Here is a 22,157-nt window from a genome sequence, read left to right as displayed (position 1 = left end):
ATCTTCTTCACTTTCAACGCTCAAATATATCGCACTGACGACAGGCGCGACAACCAACGTGTGCCGTAGTTTCTTCTAAATGGCGCTCATTGTGCGCGCTTATGTAAACAAACGGTCTCGCGAGCGCGCCAGATTCAAATGAGGGAGGACACGATTGGAGTAAATACACCTTAAATTAGGGTAATGTTCTTCACATAAAGCAATCGAATGAATTCAGAAGCCTCGGGATAATGCACACGAATTATATGGACTACTTTTACGAGTTCGGAACTTCTCAGTTACAATCACCATCACCATCGTCTCGTTCTTTTTTTTTATTTTTTTTTTATTTTTATTTTTTTATTCTGGGTCAACTATTCTTGTCTGTACTTAAAATGTTTTGTTCTGTATTTTTTTTTTTTTTTTTTTTTTTTTTTTGCTAAACAAAGTACAATGCCCTGCTTGCCACAAATAATAATTGTGTTAATTACAGTGACAATGAATGAAGATCTCACTATTTGTTTAAAGCATATTAACAGTGTAGAGACAACAATAACTATGAATTAAATATAAACGAATAGTTTGTTGATGATTTGTAAGTACTACGTTACTATATACCTACTTATTATAAAGTGTTACTCAAAAATAATTAATTTAATGGGTGTTTTTTATTATTTTTTATTATAATTTTTTTACAGCTGTTTTTCTAATAAAAACATAACTGCTATTGTATGTTCCAGGTACTTTTTTTTCATCATTATATTGACTAGATTATCTCTGTCACTTGCTGTGTGTATACAACCCAGAAGACAAGAAGAAAATAAAGCAAAAGGAGATAACAGAGTAACAGACTAGCTTACAATATCAACATCAACGCAAGACAAAGGACTGGAGAAACTGAGGGCTAAGATACACAGGAATGGTATCAACAGAACAACATACAGTGGAAGACTAATCAGTAGTGACAAACCATATTAACAAACTAACCATAGTGACAAACAAGTGGTGGGAAAACTGATAACAAAGGACAGGTTTGAGAACCACTTCTCTAGTTCAAGACAGAGGAGTTGAACTGCTGGCAAATCCATAATATTCTGTCTTCACCTTTGCTGTTTTAAATCTTATTTATTCTTGCGTTCTTGTCACACTTGCTGTGTATATTAGTGATGTTAGCCATGACACCAAAGCTCAGAGGCGTGTGTCAAAAAAATTAAACAATTTCAGTGAAGCTTTGTATAGATTGTCACGCCCGGCTTTGCCGTGCTGGGTGTGCTTACTCCACCATGGACAGAATGTGTTTGGGCTGTCTCTCTCCTCCCAATCTGAAGGGGGAGCTGTCTGTTTTAGGTCCATCTGACAGCAGCTGATGGGCGGGACTGTTTAAGAACATCTATCTCCTGCCAGTGGCTCTCTCTGCTCTGCGCTGCAGGTCTCCGTTTCTGCTCTGGCCTTCTGGCTGGAGGCAGCACTATCCTACTCTTTTTTGTTTGTTTTGCATTGCACATAGTCAACACATTACTGATCTGCACTACACTTTTGTTTTGCTTTCTTTTGTTTTTCATTTACTGATTTGATAAATTTATTGATTCAAAATATGATTTCATTGTATAATTTAATATTCTAATAAATTTTGGATTTAACTTAACAAGCGGTGTGGTCTCCCCCTATGTCATTGCTACTGTGAGCCAGGTAGTCGTGACAAGATGCTTGATTCGTTCTATCAAAATCACGTGACCAATGACATCCTAAGCTTCATTTCACACACACACACCCACGTGACTGCTTCGTACCTTGATTCAAAGGTTTAAAAATGCGTGACACAGGGGGGCTTCCTCGTGGATTGTTAAAGTATATTGTGTTCAAACACTTCAAAACACTTTAAGCACTGCCCTCTCTCCAAGCACCAGTTATGTTAAAGAACACTTCTTACAATGTTCATTAAGTCTCCATAAGCATTGCCCATCCAGGCTACAGTAGCTTACATTGTTGTTCTGTAGGCTACAGCTTTACTATAATCGTGTGTGTGTGTGTGTGTGTGTGTGTGTGTGTGTGTGTGTGTGTGTGTCTTTGTATGCATGCACTTGCATTTAATTACTTTCTCTATTCATGAGTTTTATATGTTTACTGTAGACTTGGAATTAAGCCTTTCCCCCGTTATTATTTTATTTTATTATTTTGCAGTTATTTTGCCAAGAAGTTATTTTACTTTATTCTTCATATGTGTCAGGAGAGAAACTTGAAAAGATGTTGTATTCGTGCCAGGTCTATGTGTTTCTATGAAGTAGTACAGTAAGGATTGAGCTTATATACACCACTGAAGGACTTACAACTTCCTTGTAAGGTAGAAAAACATGTTGCTTATGTTTAAAATGTAACGTATACCTCATGCTTACACATGGTACAATCCACTTTCCATATTAGTAAACTGTCCTTCAGTGTATACATTTGTGGTACATTTGCATCAGTGGAAAACATTCCTTGTAAAGAATATGCCAACTGTACATTATCATTGGAACATGTTACATTGCACACATCCTCCTATGTTCATCTCCCTCCCAGCTCCCCTCCCTGTGTCTGACATATGGTCCTTACACACATGGGTTCATGCAATCTATAGTCTAGCTCATGCATTTTTAACTTCATAAGATAATACAACTGATTATGAATAATAATAAAAAATAAAACAATGAGATACAAAATATTAAATAATGAAATTATATTAAAATATTACATTTTAGTCTTCATTTACAAACAGGAAAAAAAAAATCACAATACATCCTTTATTGTTTTGAGTTAGTAATCTTTATTCACAGTAATCTTACATGTCTCAAGCGTTTCGAAAGCGATCTCAAGAAATTCTCAGATTGTGTTCAGATCTGCCAAAGTCTGCCATCAAAGGTCAGAGATCACAATATGAATATGAACTCAAACATTCCCATATAATCATTCATTTTATAGCACTAGACACTTACTGTTGGACAACTATTGACTCATTTGGGTCTGTTTTATTTACATTTGAGATGATGAGCTATGAATTAGCCGTGTCTGAGCAAGAGTCCCATATCCATTAATTTCCATTTAATCATTGTCAACTGATGTACTAAAAATATAATCTATGCCTTTTTCTTTCCACAGCAGGTTTGAGGTGTTGCACGCTGCTCTGATAACAGATGGATAAACTTTAAACTTGATGGTTAATGACAAGTTTCCAGGCCTAAATGCAAGTCATTCAGACCAGTAAACTCAATCAAGTGTCTGTCTGAGTGTCTGCACATCAACATGATCTGTAATCATTTCATTTATGATGGTGACTTTGGCTGAAGGAGATCTGATCTTCAGATGTCCAAACTTCAGTGTTTGTTTTGCTTCTTGCTTGTAATTTTGGCTAGTTTTATATTAATCACCTTTTTTCTACATGACTGAGTAAGAGTTTAGCTTTTGGCAGTCTCTATTTGAAAGATCTATGTGAAACCAGCCCGTTGATAATTTTCCAAACAAGATTTCAAAGATTGCTAGAGAAAACAATATAACCACCAATCATTGTTCTGCAACAATGTTTGTGTATGCATAATGTATGTTTGTGGGGGTGTATGCAAGTTGGCTCAATTAAGGTATAAAAGAAAACGCAACTACTTTTTCTGACAGCAGTTGAAGGTCAGTTCAAGTCCACTCGGCTCGCCGGATACGTGGAATGACTCGGCACTGTGATCGTCTGGTGTGATTTCTGTGGATCTGAAGGATAATTTTATGATCTTCACAAGGATTTAGGCAGACAGGGGCAGGAAAATCACAGGCAAAAGTACCACAGAATCCACGATGGTCAAAAATATTGATCGCATCAGAAACTTAATCCCGGGTCTGCGCCGCCCGGCCAACAATATCCCGTCTCAAGGTGTTACCGTGGATATGGGAGAGTTTGATTATGGGAAGGAGCAGGACAAGAGAAAAATGTCATTCTACAATCCGCTTGACCCCGTGCCAAAATATGAATATTACGCTAAAGACACGTGGACGGGACGTATAAAAAGCACCAGACCATCACTGGATGTTCTGCGCAAACCAGTAAGTGGTTATTTTAATGGAAAAAAAACATCTAATTGAATCTAAATTAATATTGTACATAATATTGTTTGGATGGCAACACTTTGAAATTTGGTGTTGATTTTCTGTGTGTTTATGTCAACAGCCGGATCCTGATGATCTTCCTCCACCACCAGAGGATGATGAACGGCCCAAAGTAAAACTCGTTCGCTTTGGATGGGTTCTGGGAGTCATGGTGAGAAAACATGAATCATATATTTGTTAAATAGCGAGCTAATGTTTAGGTCTCCCACTTCTTCAAGTTTCAAGACATCTCAATGTTAGAGCTTTAACCTTGTGCTTAGGCTCATTCAAAACTCTCCCAATGTCTCCTCTCACACTGTCCTATCAAATAAAAAATGCAAAAAGCCCCAAAATGTCTTAAACTGTTCATATTTGCCAAGACACATGCAGTCAAAAGCCTTATGTCTTCCTTGGAGAACTCAAATACTTCATCAAATTCTCCCAAGAGCAGATGGTCTGAGTCCATTTTATACCTCTAAACTGACTAGACATGGATGAATTTAAGGTCACTTTTCACCCCATTGTCAAACGAAATAATAAAGTACATTTCTCCCAAATGGTCATAATGCATATGAATGGTTTTGAGGGTTTTTTTTGTATGTAATTTTTTTGCTATTCATTTCAGATTCGCTGTATGTTAAACATCTGGGGAGTCATTATGTTCCTCCGGCTGCCGTGGATCACGTCTCAAGCCGGAATCAGTGGGTCAATCCTTCATCTGGTTTATCTGATTTAGTTCATACCCAAACTTCAGTCAAAGTCACCTTTCTTTCTTCAATGCCTTTTAAACAGTAAAATGTTTCCTCTCTCTGGGATCTATAGACCAGTTTTACAGACATTTTACATATGTGCCCCAGGAATGCCTTACATTTTGCCTTTTTGCTTGTAGTTCTGACCTACGTCATTATCCTAATGTCTGTCACCATCACAACGATCACGGCGACGTCAGTGTCTGCAATCTCCACCAACGGGAAGATCTACTCTGGTGAGTCAAATGAATTGTTTACCATGAGAAAGCAACATGTTTTAAAGAGATCGAATGAATTCATACGAATAAGCCACCAATTTGTCAAAACATAAAATAGTTACGAATTGTCATGAGATTGTGTTATTTCACCTGAGAATAAAAATGTGGAAGAAATGCATCATTTTTATTTGTTTTAAACAAATGTAGGGAGATTTTTATTTTATTTTAAGCAAACCATGATCTTTTCTCCAGGTGGCACGTACTTCATGATCTCTCGGAGTCTGGGTCCGGAGCTCGGAGCGCCCATCGGATTGCTCTTCGCCTTCGCCAACGCTCTCGCCTGTTCGCTCAACACAGTGGGGTTTGCAGAGACCGTCAGAGATGTTCTTAAAGTGAGACACACTTACAAATTAATGTATTTATTGTTGGGTTTCAGGAAATTCAGAGAGCTGCTTGAAAGAAAAAGTTCAATATTTGACCAAACACTGTCCATATTTTCTATGAAGAAAATATAATGTAATAAAAATGTAATATAATATTTTTTATGTGAGAAAATAACATTTTGCATCAATAAATGCAAGAAATTACATTTTGCATCAATAAAAGTAAGTCATTTTGACATAAAAAAAAAAATCTAATTCTCAGTACCGCTGTTTTTATCTCCCTCACAATCGTTTTCTCTCTTCTCAGGACAATAAAGCTCAGATGGTGGATGATGTCAATGATGTGAGAATCATTGGGACAATTACTGTCGTCATCCTCCTCTGCATTACATTTGCTGGCATGAGTTGGGAGGCGAAGGTACGGTCCCCTGCTCCTGTCTTTGCTCGTTTCCCAATACTTGATGGCATGACTGCCATTTATTCTTCTTGGTTTCCGCTCTACCACAGGCTCAGATCCTGTTCTTCATTGCACTCTTGCTCTCCTTGGCTAATTACTTTGTTGGGACGATCCTTCCCGCCAGCACAGAGAAGCAGGCTGTGGGATTTTTTGGCTACCAGGGTGAGTAAACAAGATCCAGATCTAATGCAGGCATTAAGTGCATCCAGTAAACTTTTGTTTATAATTTGGGGAGTCGATATTTTGTCCTGAGACAACAAAACAAAGAAAGAAAGAAATGGAAGCCCATTTCCACCATATGCAAAAAATCATTCTTCAATAAATCATAATTATAACCTAAGTCAAAACTACAGTATGACATATTAAGTCATAATTCTGAATTATAGGTATGTCATAATTTTGACATTTGATCTAATAATTATTTTCTTTTACATTTTATCCCAGAATTAAGACTTACATGATCAAATGATGGTGGTATATCAGCTAGACCAGCATAAACTAACCTCAAGTAACCTCAAGTGATACATCATGCTTGTCTGCTCTGGTTTTCAAAGAGGACCTATTATGTTTTTGTTTTTTTCAAATTGCTGTTTGTCAAATTTGGGAAAAATAATGTTTTTGAACATACAAGCATAAAATCCTATTCCAGTAGAGACCAAAAACGAAATCAAGTCTTTCATAATATGACCTCTTTAAAGCAGTTATGGCACTGATTATCCAAAAATTAGAGACTCATCCTTGTATCCTGAAGGTTGTCACGGGACGGTGAATCAAAGACGGCAGACAGAGATGAGGGATCCAAATGCAGGGAGATTTTAATGAAAATAAACAAAAGAAAACACTGAGGAAAAACAAAGAAAACACAGGGAACTGGGGCCTGTTTCAGAAAGGAGGTTAAGTGAAAACTCTGAGTATGTTAACCCTGAAATGAGGGAAACTCTGAGTTTTCTGTTTCAGAATGGGAGGTATGTTAAACCTGAGAAAGCAGAGTAAGTCAAGCCTGTTTCAGAAAGAGAGGTAACTTATACTCAGAGTCAGTTACCATGGTAACTTACTCTGTGAACCTAACCTGGTCGGGAGCAGGTTTTCTTCAGTAAACCCAGAGTTTATTTCGGTCTCCTCCCCTTTTTTAAAGAGGAAGTGGTGTTTAAACACCTCATTCATTCTTTCAGTACATTTTTATTCATAAAATTTATCTTTTATTAATAAATAAAATATTGCTGTTTTTTTTTTTTTTTTTTTTTTTTATAAGATAAAGTCTATGACTCCTTAACTGGCAACTGAAAATACAGTAGTAGATTAGAGTTACATAATGTAGTTGTGAACAAATTCTACAGAATTAAACTGTGGCATTTACTGGAAATCACTGAACTGTTCATCTGTGCAACAGAAGGTGATGGACCGTCCTCCTGCTGTTCTTCCACACTCTGGGGACGGCGCGGGGAGAGATAAGAATACCCGTTTATACTTAGATTTAAACTTAGATTCTGTAGGCATAATGTGACATAAAAATGTGAAAAAATCTGAATGTGTAGATTGTTTGATGTGTAGACACATAATGTTAACATTACCTCTGTAGGCCTCTCTGTGGCAGCAGAAACTCTTTATCCCCTTGTGATGAGCATTTGGTTGAGTACACTTTATAACACTATTTGTCATAATTTCTGGTGTATTGATAGGCTACTTACGACTGCCTGGGGTTCTGTTGGGACAGGAGGCTCCAAAAGACAGATATTACCATCAGAATCTATTGGGACCAACAAAAATCCTAACCCAAAGTAAAATAAATGGAAATATCAAAAATAGCCTATATAAAAAATAACACATATGTAAACCTCTTACATTTTATGAAGGCCCTTGGATCTTCGGGAGTGACTGGCTCTGAAGTCCCTCCAGGAATTCCCTCAGCCAAAAATGCTGCTACACTGCTAGACACTGGATGCTTTAGTTATTTAATATGTCACATGTTTGTAAAGTCAGGTAGCCTACACCTATGATATGCTCAAGCCTTACCTGACTGAATTATGTTTTTATATTTAATTTTCAGCTGCTGCCATGTTCTTTTAATACCTGCAGGATTGCACCTACATGAAAATTAAAATTAGGTTGAATAACATACTGTTCTTCCAGTTTCACCTCTGATATTATAACAGTTGGGCAAGTTACTTGTATTACTAACTACAAATGACATCTTCAACATTGTAATTAGATTAATGTAATAATGACTATCTTTAGAAATTATTGGTCTACTTATTACTAATTACTAAATCCCATGTCAACCTTAAACACTTGAACAATACAAGGAGAGACAAGAAACAGCACTTTTAATGCTTTCAAATAAACAATATACAATTGCATGAATTATTCTTGAATTGACCAAAGTGTGTAGAGGGAGAAGGTTACATTAAAAATATAACGTTTAAAAATGTATGTTAAATAGCCTATACAGAATTGTTCTATAGTCTAATACAATTACATCAGATTTAACTTTAAATTACAGAAGAATTAAGAGTAATCCCTTTAATTAAATTACAGTATTTAGATTACTTGGTAATTAATTACACCCATCACTGTATAACAGTAATTAAAATGTGAAGAAATATGCAGACCTCTTTTTGTCTGGCGCTGTTGCCATGGTGACTCATAATATCTGTGCTCCATTGATAATGGCTTTTTATAGTTGTGGTGCACGCGCTTAACTCAGAGTCAGTCAACTCAGAGTTGATTGAGCTAACTCATTTCAGCTGTTCTGAAACCAAAAACTCAGAGTTTCCCATCTCAGGGTAAGTCAACTCAGAGTTCAAGTTTTAACTCAGAGTTGGTTGAACCTCTTTATTGAAACAGGCCCCTGGAGACACCTGCATGACATCAAACAATGACTGACAGAGAACCAGAGAATACAAGGGCTATTTAAACAGAGGGGTAAAGGAGCTTAACAAGGGAAACTGATACACCTGGAACAGACTAATGAAAGTGGAAAAGACTACAAAACCTTCAACCTGGCCACAGAAAACAGGACACATGAATGAACACAGAAACTAGACAGAGAAACTACAACATAAAAGTCCCAGAGAGCACAAGACACAGAAGCAGATCTGATAAAGTTATTGTTAATATCACAGCCAGAGCGTTTGATGAAGGTACTACTAAACCTAACCACAGTTTTTATTCTTCCAGCTGAAATTTTCATGTCCAACCTACTGCCTTCCTTCCGGGGTAAAGATGGTTCTTTCTTCAGGATGTTTTCCATCTTCTTCCCCTCTGCCACTGGAATTCTGTCTGGTGTCAACATCTGTGGAGATCTCAAGGTAATCTTTTATTTTTTTCAGGAGTAGAGCGTGTATAAAAGGAAAGTCAGTGTGCCTTTAACCCTCTGGGGACCAAGCTGTTTTTGGGGCCCTTGAGATGTTCTGACATGCTCTGACATTTGTGCTTTTTTCAGTTATTTATAAACATGTTAATGGCAAAGGTGTAAATTCACTCTATATAGCACAAACAGGCCTACCATAATATGCGAGCAACATGTATGTAGATGTTTGTATTTTTAAGAGAATAATGTTTATGCGTGGTTATTTAAAAAAATTAAAATGAAAGTTGCTGAAATAAGACCACAAAACTCATACAAAATATGTGCCCACAAGACTTTTGACTAATGGATGTTTTCTCTTGGAGTTCTAGCTTCAAAATTATGTGAAAATAGTCTTGCTTTATCGTTCACAAAAAAAAAATACATTGATTTAAATGGTGTAAAACAGGTTTTGCTTGGAAAGCCAATATGCGAGGGGGAGGAGTAGTTTACACCTTAGATTACCCAGTCCCACCCACTCTGCATAATGACTCTGCATAATTAGCCATTCATTCAGGTGTGACACTGACTGAGCCACAATGCAAGGACAAAATAGCCTATATATTTAGAAGAAGACTTATATTGACCATTTAAGATTTTGCTTACATCTATCTTGTAAATATGTTTTGCTATTTTATTAAAAAGGTTACAATTACAACAATAATTACAATTTCAGCAATATTTCTGCAAAAAAAGTACTCTTTCTTTGTAAAAAAAAAAAAAAAAGATTATAGGCCTACATTTTATCATATGTATTCATTAGTTTGAATATAGCCAACATTGGAACATCTTAGTCTATGACTTTATTTTTGACAAAATAGTATTTTATATATATGAGCAGAAAAGCTTATTTGATGTGACAGTATATTCTACAGTAAAAACTGTACCCAAATCTAGTCAACAAAATGTTGTCTTTCATACTTCGCCTGACTGTAACGCAGTAACTGTAACTGTAAAAGCAGTTTATTCTTTCACACACAGACGCGCGATTCATATTTAGGCTAAACAGTCTTTACAAATATGTACCCTTCATTCATCTCACAGAAACGCTATTCATATTATAGAAACGCGATTCATCTTTTTGTTTACATAAGCCTACAACGTTATTCCATAACGTTATTCCACATTAACACTTGAGAAAGGATAACTTAGCCTACCTCACTCCTCAGCGGGATCTGCTCCTCATATCAGCACGGAAAATTTTCTCCATAAGGTAGGCTATATTATGCCTCTTTGTTTACAGCTGATGTGGGGGCGTTTCACAGACTGAAATGGTTCTCAGAATTTGCGTTTGAATAGCACGCGCTCTCCGGGGCGTGGTCAAATTACTTTTGAATGGCTCCTAATGAGCTCGACTGGAGTCGCTCTCTTTTTATACAGATTACAGAAGCTGATAATATTTGTTTTTTATATAAATTACTTCATTTAAAAGCTGCGATCTCAAGCTTTATGCCCGTGGGTCTGTTTGCCTGTTTGACTGAATTTTCGCGGAGTTATAGATAATTTTCGAACGCGTTTCAAATGGGAGTTTACTGACAGAGAGAAGGCAGAAATAGCATCATGTTAGTTTTTCTTTATTTGTCAAAAAGCAAAACACTTTATTTGTATTGTGAGTATACAGAAAAAAAATAGAAACTGAACAGGATCGATTGATGTATTACACGAAAATGAAAGATCAAAATTAACAGAGCATTTTGTGTTTATTTTTCATTGCTAAAAAAAAAAACGAGCAAAACGCGCGGGCGCGTTTTTGGTCCCCAGAGGGTTAAAACGCTAAAGAAATGATGCGTGTTTGTCCTTGCTTTTCCAGGATCCATCAGGTGGGATTCCTAAAGGGACACTGCTGGCCATATTCTGGACCACCGTGAGCTATTTATTTATCGCAATCACATGTGGTGAGATTAGACATTTTTCTGCTCTGTTTTGCATCTTAAACTCATGCAATTAGTGAAATGTGCGTCTTATTGTTGATCCGTTCTCCTCACTGAATCACTTCCTCTCTTCCTCCTCAGCTTCAACTGTTGTAAGAGACGCTTCTGGCATTCTGAACGATAGTTTAGCGCTATCGAATTCTTCGATCCACTGCAGCGGTCTGGGCTGTAAATTTGGCTGGAACTTTGACCGCTGTGAACAGAACTACACATGTAGCTCTGGACTGGCAAACAACTTCCAAGTGAGCCTTCCAACCCTGTTAGCACAATTTTTACGTTTGGTGAGCTGATTGCTGGAAGGTGGAGTAGATTTAACATTCACACTAATGCATTTAACAAAATGAGAAGTGACACTACATTTTTAATGGGGTTTTATCAGTACATTCTTTGGGAATCAAGCCCATGACCTTGGCATTGCTATTGCTCATATTTGTTGTGTCCAGTACAATGCTGTTACTGTTAAGTAAAACTATTAAAAACTTATTTTGTTCTTGCCATAACAAACACAGTTACAGCAGACAGAGAACAACTAACATTAAAATATAAAGAGTCAAACTGTCCAACTAAAGCAAACACTGATCACCATAATGATGTATTATCAACATCTAAACCTCTGTTATCTCTGAATAATTCTTAATTGGTTAGTAATAAGTGAAGCTGGTGATGCTGTCTATGGAGTTGTTCAATCCTCCTCTGCTGAGATGTCCCCAACTAAGCAAGCCAAAAGCCAAGGCAACAGTGGCAAGGAACCAAAACTCCATCAGTGACAGAAAGGAGAAAAAAACCTTGGGAGAACCCAGGCTCAGTCGGGGCCGGTTCTCCTCTGGCCAACAAGCGAATAGTGTGTGATTATGATCCAGGCAGCATTACAGGTCAGAAGTCAGATTGGATCAGAACATTCAGAATATTTATCCAGTTCCATCTGGTTGGAAGTTGGAGTCATCACGCCGGTATGGAGACGAGTTTGTTGAGGATCAGTGCCGATGGCTGTCGTGTCGGTGAGGCCTTCACAGGGGCTGATGAGGCTGGATCTTCAGGGATGCGTCATGGATGGGTCCAGGTGCAGGTCCACCATCTGATCTGGATACAGCCGGGATCCAGCTGACTTCAGTGAACAGAGGAGGGACTGGTTGACACTTCAGTACTGCATATTCATCGTGTCCAGGCACAGGTCCTTCATCAGATCTGGATCCGGTGGACTGCGGTAAACCTCGGATAAACAGATAGACTAATATTAGCATAGACGCCATCCTTCTTATGATGTACCAAGTACATCAGGATTTATGGGAAGTGTTCCCGGTTCCAGCTGATCTAAACTATGCAACCTAACATTGAATTATAGAAGTCTATAATGTGTTATGTGTATACTAGGTCAAAGAGATGTGTTTTTAGTCTAGCTTTGAACTGACAGAGTGTGTCTGCTTCCCGGACAATGTTAGGAAGACTGTTCCAAAGTTTAGGTGCTAAATAGGGAATGGATCTACCGCCAGCAGTCGATTTTGATATTCTAGGTATTGTCAACTGGCCGGAATTTTGGGATTGCAATAGACGTGAAGGACTATAATGCGTTAAGAGCTCGCTCAAGTACTGCGGAGCTAAACCATTTAGTGTTTTGTAAGTGATCAGCAATATTTTAAAATGTATACAATGTTTAATAGGGAGCCAATGCAGTGTTGACAGAACTGGGCTTATATGGTCATACTTCCTGGTTCTAGTGAGAACTCGAGCTGCTGCGTTTTGGACCAGCTGTAGTTTGTTTTAGAGTTCTCAACGGGCCTGAAAATTACAACCCGACCCGACCCGGACCGACCCGTGGCTTTTAAAGCCCGGACCCGATGTAACCCGACACATCAACATGAATTATCTGCCAGAACCCGGCCCGACGGCGCGTCAGGATTTTTTTTCTCCTACACGTATTATCATGACCAGCAGACACGAATTCAAATCAACCTTTAATGTTCACGCCTTTTAACAATACAAACAACTGAAACAATAAACTTTAAATATATAAATAGGCTGTAGTAGCGACGGTGAATTCACCTGCGGCAAGTTTACTTTTCACCAACTCCATCTTCTTCTCCAGGCTAAAGGCGTGCACGCAGCGGCGTCTGCCCCCGCCCCTCTCCATGATGCATGTTGCACGCAGCAGCCAGACTTTTAACACTCTGCTAGTGGTTTACATATAAAAATTTTATTTAACACAGGGATTTTACTGTGATGAATGGATAGATGGATGGATGTATAAATGGATGGATGGGTGGATGAATGGACTGATGGCTGAATGGACGGATAGATGAATAGATAGATTGATGATGGATGGATGAATGAAAGTATGGCTGGCTGTCTAGATAGATGGATGGCTTAATGGGTAGATGGATAGATGATTGGATGGATGGATGATTGGATAGATAACTAAGGCTGTTTTTCTCCAGATTCTTACCACTGTTTCAGGAACTGGCCATTTGATTACCATCGGGATCTTTGCCGCCACCTTGTCGTCAGCGCTGGGTTTCTTAGTGTCTGCACCTAAAATTTTTCAGGTAGATCATGTGACGGTTTAATGATAATGTTGTTTATCTCGAATACAGTTGATTGTGACATTGTGTGTGTGTTTTCACACAGTGTTTGTGTAAGGATAACATCTACCCCTACATTGGCTTCTTCGGGAAAGGTTATGGGAAAAACAACGAGCCTTTACGAGGATACATGCTCATGTTCACCATCGCTTTGGCTTTCATCCTCATTGGTGAGTCCTGGATCTCCTCCAGATCAGTTACTGAGGTGTTTCTCCCTGCGGACGCTTTAACATTTGGTGTCATTGGTCTTTTCAGGTGATCTGAACACAATCGCTCCTCTGATCTCCAACTTCTTCCTCTGCTCTTACGGCCTCATCAACTTCAGCTGCTTCCATGCGACGGTCACCAGATCACCTGGTGAGAACTTCATCATCATCATCATCAGTTTTGAACTGTATAAATGACAGACTGGATTAACAGACAAACATTTGATTTATTTTTCTTTTTAGATCTTTTGTTACCATTTGAGGCAATATTTTTTTAATAAAACAGGCATTCAGAATTATGCTCCGGTTAAGTTTAGACACTTTAACTTTTTTAAATGTAATATGATTATTGATAAATGAATGGAAATTAAGATTTAAAGTTCATCATGGCTCTGTGAGAGACTGAAAATGGGGTTAAAATATATGTTTACAGTGATTTAGTCCATAATCTGTGTCTAATATTCGTGTCTGTCGTCTCTCGCAGGCTGGCGGCCGCAGTTCCGTTACTTCAATCCGTGGACGTCTCTGTTTGCTGCTTTCTTGTCTTTTGTCCTCATGTTTCTGTTCACATGGTGGGCCGCTCTTGTCACGTCCGCTATCGTCCTCTGCCTCTTAGGCTACGTCACCTATAACAAGCCTCGTGTGTATATGATGCATATTATGACTTTTTCCAATTAAGATTAATAGAGCATAATTTATCTTCAGTTATTTGAATGCATTGACTGTTGTCTGATTGTGTGTCCAGAGATTAACTGGGGCTCATCTTATCAGGCCAGTTTCTACAATATGGCTTTGTCCTTCTCGATGTCTCTGACTGGTGTGAGTGATCATGTCAAAAACTACAGGTGAGACTGTAAAAGTAAATATTACCTATCTGATCTGATCACGATACACCAGCCGCTCATGATAAGCTCTCTCTTAGGCCTCAGTGTCTCGTTCTCACCGGCCCTCCGAACACCCGTCCCTCTCTGGTCGACTTTGTGGGCACTTTCACCAAAAACATCAGCCTTATGATCTGTGGGAACATTATCATGGTAAGAACTTGAGCTGGGCCATTTTTGATGCACACTTTTAAACTGGCAATATGAACATGATAATGTATGTGTTAAATTCAAAATGAAATACAAAATTCCTATAATTTCTTATATAAAGATGTTTTCATATTGTGCAAAACTTAGTAACTCTGGCCCAGGGTTGATATCCTTAACAAAAACTATTAAAAACATTTCCGTTATTTGAAATGGAGCTGAAATAAAATAAAATGGCATTGTGTGAAGGGTTGAACCAGCCTGGCAGGTTGTGGCAAAAACTAGCAAAAACTAGCAAAGCTGAAACTAAAGCAAAAACACTTGCGTCACACCTGGCTCTGCATTGCACCGGGTGTTTGATAAGGCCCATTGTGTCACCAAAATCCTCCTCGGAGACGCCAACTGAAACCATGCCGCTCGCTCCAGATGATGGGCGATGGTCATCGCAGGCGAATCAGCAAGCTCTGGGGAGAGCAAGGCATGCGGGTGCTGGGCCCTGTTGCTCTTCCCTGTGACTGCTGTTTCTTCCGTCTTGGCTCGAAAGGGGAAGACAATGGGTATGGGGAAGAGAATGAGAGTGTGCAAGCCGGGATCGCTCTCTTTAAAAAAAGTGATCCGTGAACGGGCTGAAAAGGCGGGCTGAAAAGCCATTTGTCTGAGCAGGTGTACAGACAAGAACCAATCAGAATTCAGTATTCAGAGAAAATAGGGGAAAGGTCATACATGATTTACAGAAACCAGATCAGTACACATTTGCTTAGTATAGCTGATTCTCCTTAAATTTTAACATCAAATGGCTTATTCAGTGCGCACTCAAGATGTGAAGGTGTCGTGGGTTTATTGCGCTCTCATGCTTTCAGGAGGACGAGAAGTCCAGTTTTCCACAGCACAGCACCGATATGCTGGTGGACTGGCTGAATCAGAGGAAGGTTCGTTCTTTCTACACGTCCTTCAATGCCGACAGTCTGAAAGAGGGCGCGTCCAATCTCATGCAGGTAAGACCATCGCTAATCTGTTCTAACACCTTTTTCTTCTCCTCATTACATCCTTCTCAAATACTCAATCATCTTTCTAGGCTTCAGGTCTTGGTAAACTGAAGCCGAACACCCTCGTTATGGGATTTAAGATGAACTGGAAGGAATGTAAACCTGAGAGCTTACAGGACTACGTCAACACCATCAGGTGAGTCCAGATGCTGTTATGCTGTTTTTGTTCACAAATATCAGTTTATTTGTCATGCAGTTCTTTGTATATTGATGTTGTTTAATGTTTTTTGTTCAGCGACGCGTTTGACTCCAGCTACGGCATCGCAATTCTGAGAATGATGGATGGATTGGACGTTATGGATGCTTTGGAGAGTTCAGGTGTGTACTGTTTTTTTTTTACAGTATAATAACTTGAAAATGGATTGACACTGCAGTTTGAGGCATAGACAATTTGATGTGTTTTAATTATTTATTTTTTTGGCTGAAGGCCGATCATCAGCAATTGACAATCCGGCATTCGACGCAGATGAAGTCAAGCAATCCGAAAATGACGAGACAGACCGAAATTCAGGTAACCAATCTTTTTTCTGCGCTCATAAATATAATTTGACAAACCCTGAGGACATTTAACACCCAGGTCAATAACTATGATGATAATGATAAATGTGAAATAATTGAGTCCACAACACAACACAACACAACACAACACAACACAACACAACACAACACAACACAACACAACACAACACAACACAACACAACTATACTGATAACGACACCGAGGAATGATTGATCATTTGAATCATTTTCAGAATTATTTTTTTCCTGCCTATAAATGATAGAAACACTGGCAGCCAATCAGATTCAACTTTACTTTAGAGCTTGAGCAGAAAAAGTGTCAGATGACAAAAATGTAGCATGCGCTTATAATAAACAGAATGATACTTTGCGTTGGTGTGGATACTAAAATAGTTATCGTTATAGTTATCCTGACAGTTATTGTTCTTGGTGTGAATGGGCCTTAAACAATCATAATCTAATAGAACATTAAATAATAGAATGTTGTAATCAACACTTCAAGACCTGATGTCATCACTTTCAGCCAATCAGAATGCTTCCATTATAATCAACAAAGCCGTGTTGTTTCAATCAAGCTTTATTTGGTGGGATCTGACCTCTTTTTTGACTCCCCATCCAGATATTTCTGATGATGGCTCGAACGATCAAGTCAGGTCAGTGTTTCAAACGAAACAGGGCAGGAAGACCATTGACATCTACTGGATCTCTGATGATGGAGGTGAGATACAACTGCATGAATGATACTTAAACTCACTGTGAAAAAAAAACACGGCATGAAGTTCCAAACTGGTTCAGTCTGGGTTGGTATTGGTCTAGCGTCTGGACCGAAATTGTTTTGGTCTGGTAAAGGCGGTCAAAGCTCAAGGGGGTCTGATAAACCTTCAGCACCTAACAACTCTGGCGTGGCCTCTTCTCTTGCTCTCGAGAACTCCTCTAAAGCTGTCTTGGCAGCTGCGGAGGCCACTCTAGGGTCGACCACAGATGAAAGGAAAGCAACAGTGCTCATTACAGGGATCCCTGACTGGCTGAAGGGAACAGACTGACCCATTGAGGCTTCAGAGTTCTCTAGGTACAGGTCCTCTATGTGCAACCGCAAGAAGTGGTATATTTGGTAGATATGCCTGCGGAAACTCATACTATTCCCGTTCTCGTCAATCTCATAGTCTTCCTCGTACATCCACTCATTATATGTGTCAGTGTCAAGAATCCATCTGGCATGAACCTTCAAGCACCTGTCTGGGTTTGGAGGTTCCTCCACATTTGCTGATTTAAGTGAGTCATAACTGTCTGGACACATACCCCAATGAACCATCACATGCCAATCCAATCGCATGACTGGTCGAAGCCACTCTTCTTCATCTGCTGTGGGGGATGATGGGTATACCTGGTGGGTGACTTGTGACCTCTGTCACTGTGCCCTGGTGTCGCACAACAATGCCTTTGAGTTTAAGTGCTTGCTTCTGTTCAAGATCAGGGGACAGGTACACCACAGGTCTGCTTAATGGAGGTGATTCACCGCAGCCCAAGGCCAAGGACAAAGAAAGAAGTGAGGTCCTTTTGTGGGCCTTGTGGGATGGTACAGGAGATTCATCCCAGAGTTTGCCTCCATCGCCACTCCACTGACCAACCTTCTGGCTAAAATGGTGAGGAACCCCGTACCTTGGACAGAGGACTGTGAGACAGCATTCAGAACCCTGAAAGAAAAGATCTGTTCACGTTCGGTCCTGCAAATTCCTTATTTCACCCAGCGGTTCCTTGTTCCAGCATAGGAGCTGTCCTGGCCCAGGGGACCACTGGGGAAGAGAAACAGGTGGTGTTCCTCAGCTGCAAACTGTTGCCTAGAGAAACAAGATATTCAACCATTGAGAAAGTGTGCCTCGCCGTCAAGTGGTCCCTTGACAGCCTCCTGTATTACTTGCTTGGAAGGGAGTTTGAGCTAGAGACAGACCACCCGGTGGTATTTGGCACTTTGGCCCTTCCACTACAAGGTCCGCTACATACCCGGCAGGATGAATGTTAATCGCTGACTTCCTGTCTCGGTATCCGAACAGTGCGCAGCCTGGAGAGGAGGAAGGTAGTGTGAAAAAGGGGACCTGATCTGGCGGTGAAATAGCACTGGCACACACTTTAATTACATGATTACATTCATTCACGCAGTATTTCCTGGCCATAATACATACTCGGACATTCAAACATTTGATAAGTTTGTTGTAAATGTTGAGGTACATCACTGGATTGTGTTGTATTGTATGTCATACCTGTTACATGTTGAGAGTTGTTGAATTACGGGTCGGAGGAGGCGGCGGCGAAAGCGAGCGCTGAGTGCGCATCACCTTAATGCCGCTATAGATATCTCCCGCCGACACCGGAAGCAGACTAAACTATTTGTGCCTCACAAGGGGGAGGCCGTTATTGTTTGTGCATGTTGACGGTGATCACTTGTGAATGTATTGGATGTTTTATATCATTGTCTTTCTGATTTTTATGTTTGTATGTCACATATGGTAATATATGTGTAGTATATGTTTATTTATATGTGAATACATTTACCATACTCACCTGTTATTGGTAGGCTCCAAAAGGGGAGGAGCCTGGTCTTTAAAAGAGCACCCAAAACGCTGGAACTTTTTCTCTCGGTAGGCTGGATAAGTGAGTGAGTGAGCCACGAACAAATCAACACCTGTGAAGTATATAGTGGATACGTGGACATATTTTTGGAGTTTGTTCTCTTTTGTGTTGGAAGTATTTGTTTTGTTACTTTGTTATTTTATCCCTTCAGCCCTTGTAAATACTGTGCACTTTGTGGTTTTCACGCTACTTCAGTGTAAATAAACACCACCATTGCACCATAGTGTAGCTGTGAGTTGGATCATAATTTTCTTTGTATAACATCTTGGACAGTTCCTCGTCCAGAAGGTGGGCAGTCGAACCCACTTTTCTACAGTTTGCTTTCCCATTTTATTATTCTGAAGGCTGTTGCTCTCTTTCAGGTCTGACTCTTTTAGTGCCGTATTTGTTGACCAGAAGAAACCGCTGGAAAAAGAGCAAAATCAGAGTGTTTATCTTAGGAGACCAGCGGACCATGAAGGAAGACCGTAAAGAGTAAGAGTGTCGATGATCATCATTTCTTAACTAGATAGTTTTGATATGCAGACAAGTCAATGTGTTTCTCATTTCAGCATGAAAATGCTGTTGAAGAGATTCCGACTGGAGATCGAGGACATTGTCGTGATAACAGACGTGGATAAAGCTCCTCTAGCTAAAAAGTGAGAAACATACACAAGTAAACATGCAGACAAAAACATGCAGGTTTGTAGTAATTGTTGTGGTTTGCTTCCTCCCTGCTCCTGTAGTTTGCAGCGGTACGAGGAAACCATCGCCCCCTTCATGCTGAGTGAAGAACAGGCTGGGGGAGACCTACAGGAGCTCAAGAGACTGAGTCCATGGAAAGTTTCCAACAAAGACCTGGAGGCCATAAAACCCAAGGTGTGTGTGTGTGTGTGTGTGTGTGTGTGTGTGTGTGTGTGTGTGTGTGTGTGTGTGTGTGTGTGTGTGTGTGTGTGTGTGTGTGTGTGTGTGTGTGTGTGTGTGTGTGTGTGTGTGTGTGTGTGTGTGTGTGTGTGTGTGTGTGTGTGTGTGTGTGTGTGTGTGTGTGTGTGTGTGTGTGTGTGTGTGTGTGTGTGTGTGTGTGTGTGTGTGTGTGTGTGTGTGTGTGTGTGTGTGTGTGTGTGTGTGTGTGTGTGTGTGTTCTTAGTTGTCCGAATGTTACGCGAATATTTGTAATTTTTTTTCATGTTTCAAACATTATGGGAACATTACTTTTTAATATTCTCTGAATGTTCTGAAACTAGACGAATGTTCAATTGAAAATTTCAGATAAAAACATTCCATAAGCGATATATAAATAAGGTATTTGTGCTATTTTTTGCTAATGTTTTGAGAACATTATTAAAGACTGTAACTATTCACTACTTTGAATGAACATTCTGTTAATGTTACTGGAAAAATGTTTGTTCATAACTTGCCAGAAAGTTATGAGAATGTTCCCCGTTAGCTGGGATCCATCAGTTCCTCTATTTACCTGTCTTTTGTTTTCAGGTGGAGAGGTCGGTGAGACTAAACGAGATCATCAAGAAGAACTCCATACATGCTGCTTTAGTTGTAATGTGAGTATAGATTTGATATAAAATTAACAATAAAATAAACACTAAAATTAAATTAAAACTAATAAAAATGACAAAAACACTAAAACTAACTAAAATTGGTAACACTTTTCTCATTTGTTAATATTAGTGAAATAAAAAATACAATTGTTCATTATCGGTTCAGTGAATTAACTAATGTTAACATAAAACTTTTGATTTTATATATTTTTTTAATATTTCTTCATAAGCACAGTTTGTATTGTCTCTAAAACTAATTATGAAGCATCTAAGGAGGTGTTTGATTGGTAGTGTGTATGTTTAATGTGTCTCTTCATCAATAATGTGTGCGTGTGTGTGTGTGTGTGTTTCAGTTCTCTTCCAGTCCCTGATGTCAACTGTCCCAGTTCTCTCTATATGGCCTGGGTGGAAGCGCTGAGTTACGGCATCCACTGTCCCGCCCTGCTCATACGAGGAAACCAAGAGAACGTCATGACCTTCTACTGCCAGTAAAACACTCACATTAATGTGGGTTCATCATTAAACACAATAATTCCTGCAGGTGAAGCTGCTGTCAGTGTCAGTCTTGTGAAGATGTTAAACTTGCTGTGAATCAGACCTGTTGAACTGAAATGAGCTGCTTAATCAGCTTGTACATTGATTGTATCACTGCGGATGTATATTTATATCACATGTTCATATGGCTGTGTAATCTTCGAGGATGTCAGGTCAGACAGATTCGGCTTGAAAGAATACAATAGAAATACAGTGCAGTTATGCTGGTGGAGGGAAGCAATGCAACTTTGTTTCATGCAATTTAAACAAGACAAAATTATAATATTTTAAAATATGTTTATTTGTTCTTGCTTTGTAAAATTACATTTCATAGACCAAAACATTATAATGAAAATTTGAGACAATTTTACATTTTGACTGCATATAAATACTAGATTATTATGAATTACAAGTATGTTCTTGATCTGCTTTTCAATGTGAAAAAATATAATTTAGCACTATGATGAACATCTCAATTTCCATTGATTGTCTCATTACACCAAGTAAAAAAAAAAAAAAAAAAAAAAAAACATGTTATAAAAGTTGTTCAATCACATGGAAATAAAAGATTTTTAGCATCACAACTTACAGAATTTACACTACAGCTGAAATAAACTCAGATTGCATGGAGTGTTTCTGTTTCTGTGTAATGGCCCCCTTTCAATACAATTATAATAAAGAAAACTGAAGATATTACAGTATTTATCACATAATTAAAATGACAAATTATTTAAATTACACTTTAACTTCAGCCCTTCACCATACCAGACCTTGACACAGACATGGGTTCGAGTTCACAGCAAAAAGAAAAATTAGAACTACAATAATACATACTGTATAATGAGCTTTAAGCAAGAGGATAAATGAGCAAAAATAATAAGGCAAAACACACATTTGATACACTGAAAAAAATCTACA

The 22,157-nt window shown here is 38.9% G+C and overlaps 1 protein-coding gene across 2 annotated transcripts; it reads left to right on the top strand.

Moving 5' to 3' along the window:
- The first annotated feature begins 3,617 nt into the window (after positions 1-3,617).
- Positions 3,618-21,932, top strand: LOC309492686 (solute carrier family 12 member 3-like). 2 transcript variants are annotated; one of them, XM_082161683.1, is made up of 26 exons: positions 3,618-4,041; positions 4,166-4,255; positions 4,709-4,784; positions 4,973-5,068; positions 5,303-5,442; positions 5,741-5,851; positions 5,941-6,052; positions 9,068-9,198; positions 11,047-11,131; positions 11,249-11,409; positions 13,600-13,707; positions 13,790-13,913; positions 13,999-14,100; positions 14,434-14,589; positions 14,695-14,794; positions 14,872-14,983; positions 15,838-15,972; positions 16,053-16,159; positions 16,259-16,341; positions 16,451-16,534; positions 17,162-17,260; positions 19,533-19,644; positions 19,722-19,808; positions 19,896-20,028; positions 20,641-20,708; positions 21,059-21,932. In XM_082161683.1, exons 1-26 carry the CDS (start codon positions 3,796-3,798, stop codon positions 21,195-21,197), a joined length of 2,997 nt encoding a protein of 998 aa, XP_082017809.1. In that variant the 5' UTR covers positions 3,618-3,795; the 3' UTR covers positions 21,198-21,932. The 2 variants fall into 2 exon arrangements, with proteins under 2 accessions (XP_082017809.1, XP_082017808.1); XM_082161682.1 differs by having other exon boundaries at positions 11,249-11,448.
- Positions 21,933-22,157: the final 225 nt, after the last annotated feature.

The sequence above is a fragment of the Leuciscus leuciscus genome, assembly GCF_965113295.1.
Source record: "Leuciscus leuciscus genome assembly, chromosome: 2".
Lineage (NCBI taxonomy): Eukaryota > Metazoa > Chordata > Actinopteri > Cypriniformes > Leuciscidae > Leuciscus > Leuciscus leuciscus.
The sequence above is the reverse complement of the archived record's forward strand: the minus strand, read 5'-3'. Positions and strand labels throughout refer to the sequence as shown.

Coding starts and splice junctions, on each gene's coding strand:
- LOC309492686 (XM_082161682.1), top strand. CDS start 3,796: ATGGTCAAAAATATTGATCGCATCAGAAACTTAATCCCGGGTCTGCGC. Junction 14,795..14,871: donor GATCATGTCAAAAACTACAG/GTGAGACTGTAA, acceptor GCTCTCTCTTAG/GCCTCAGTGTCTCGTTCTCA. Junction 17,261..19,532: donor CTGGATCTCTGATGATGGAG/GTGAGATACAAC, acceptor GCTCTCTTTCAG/GTCTGACTCTTTTAGTGCCG.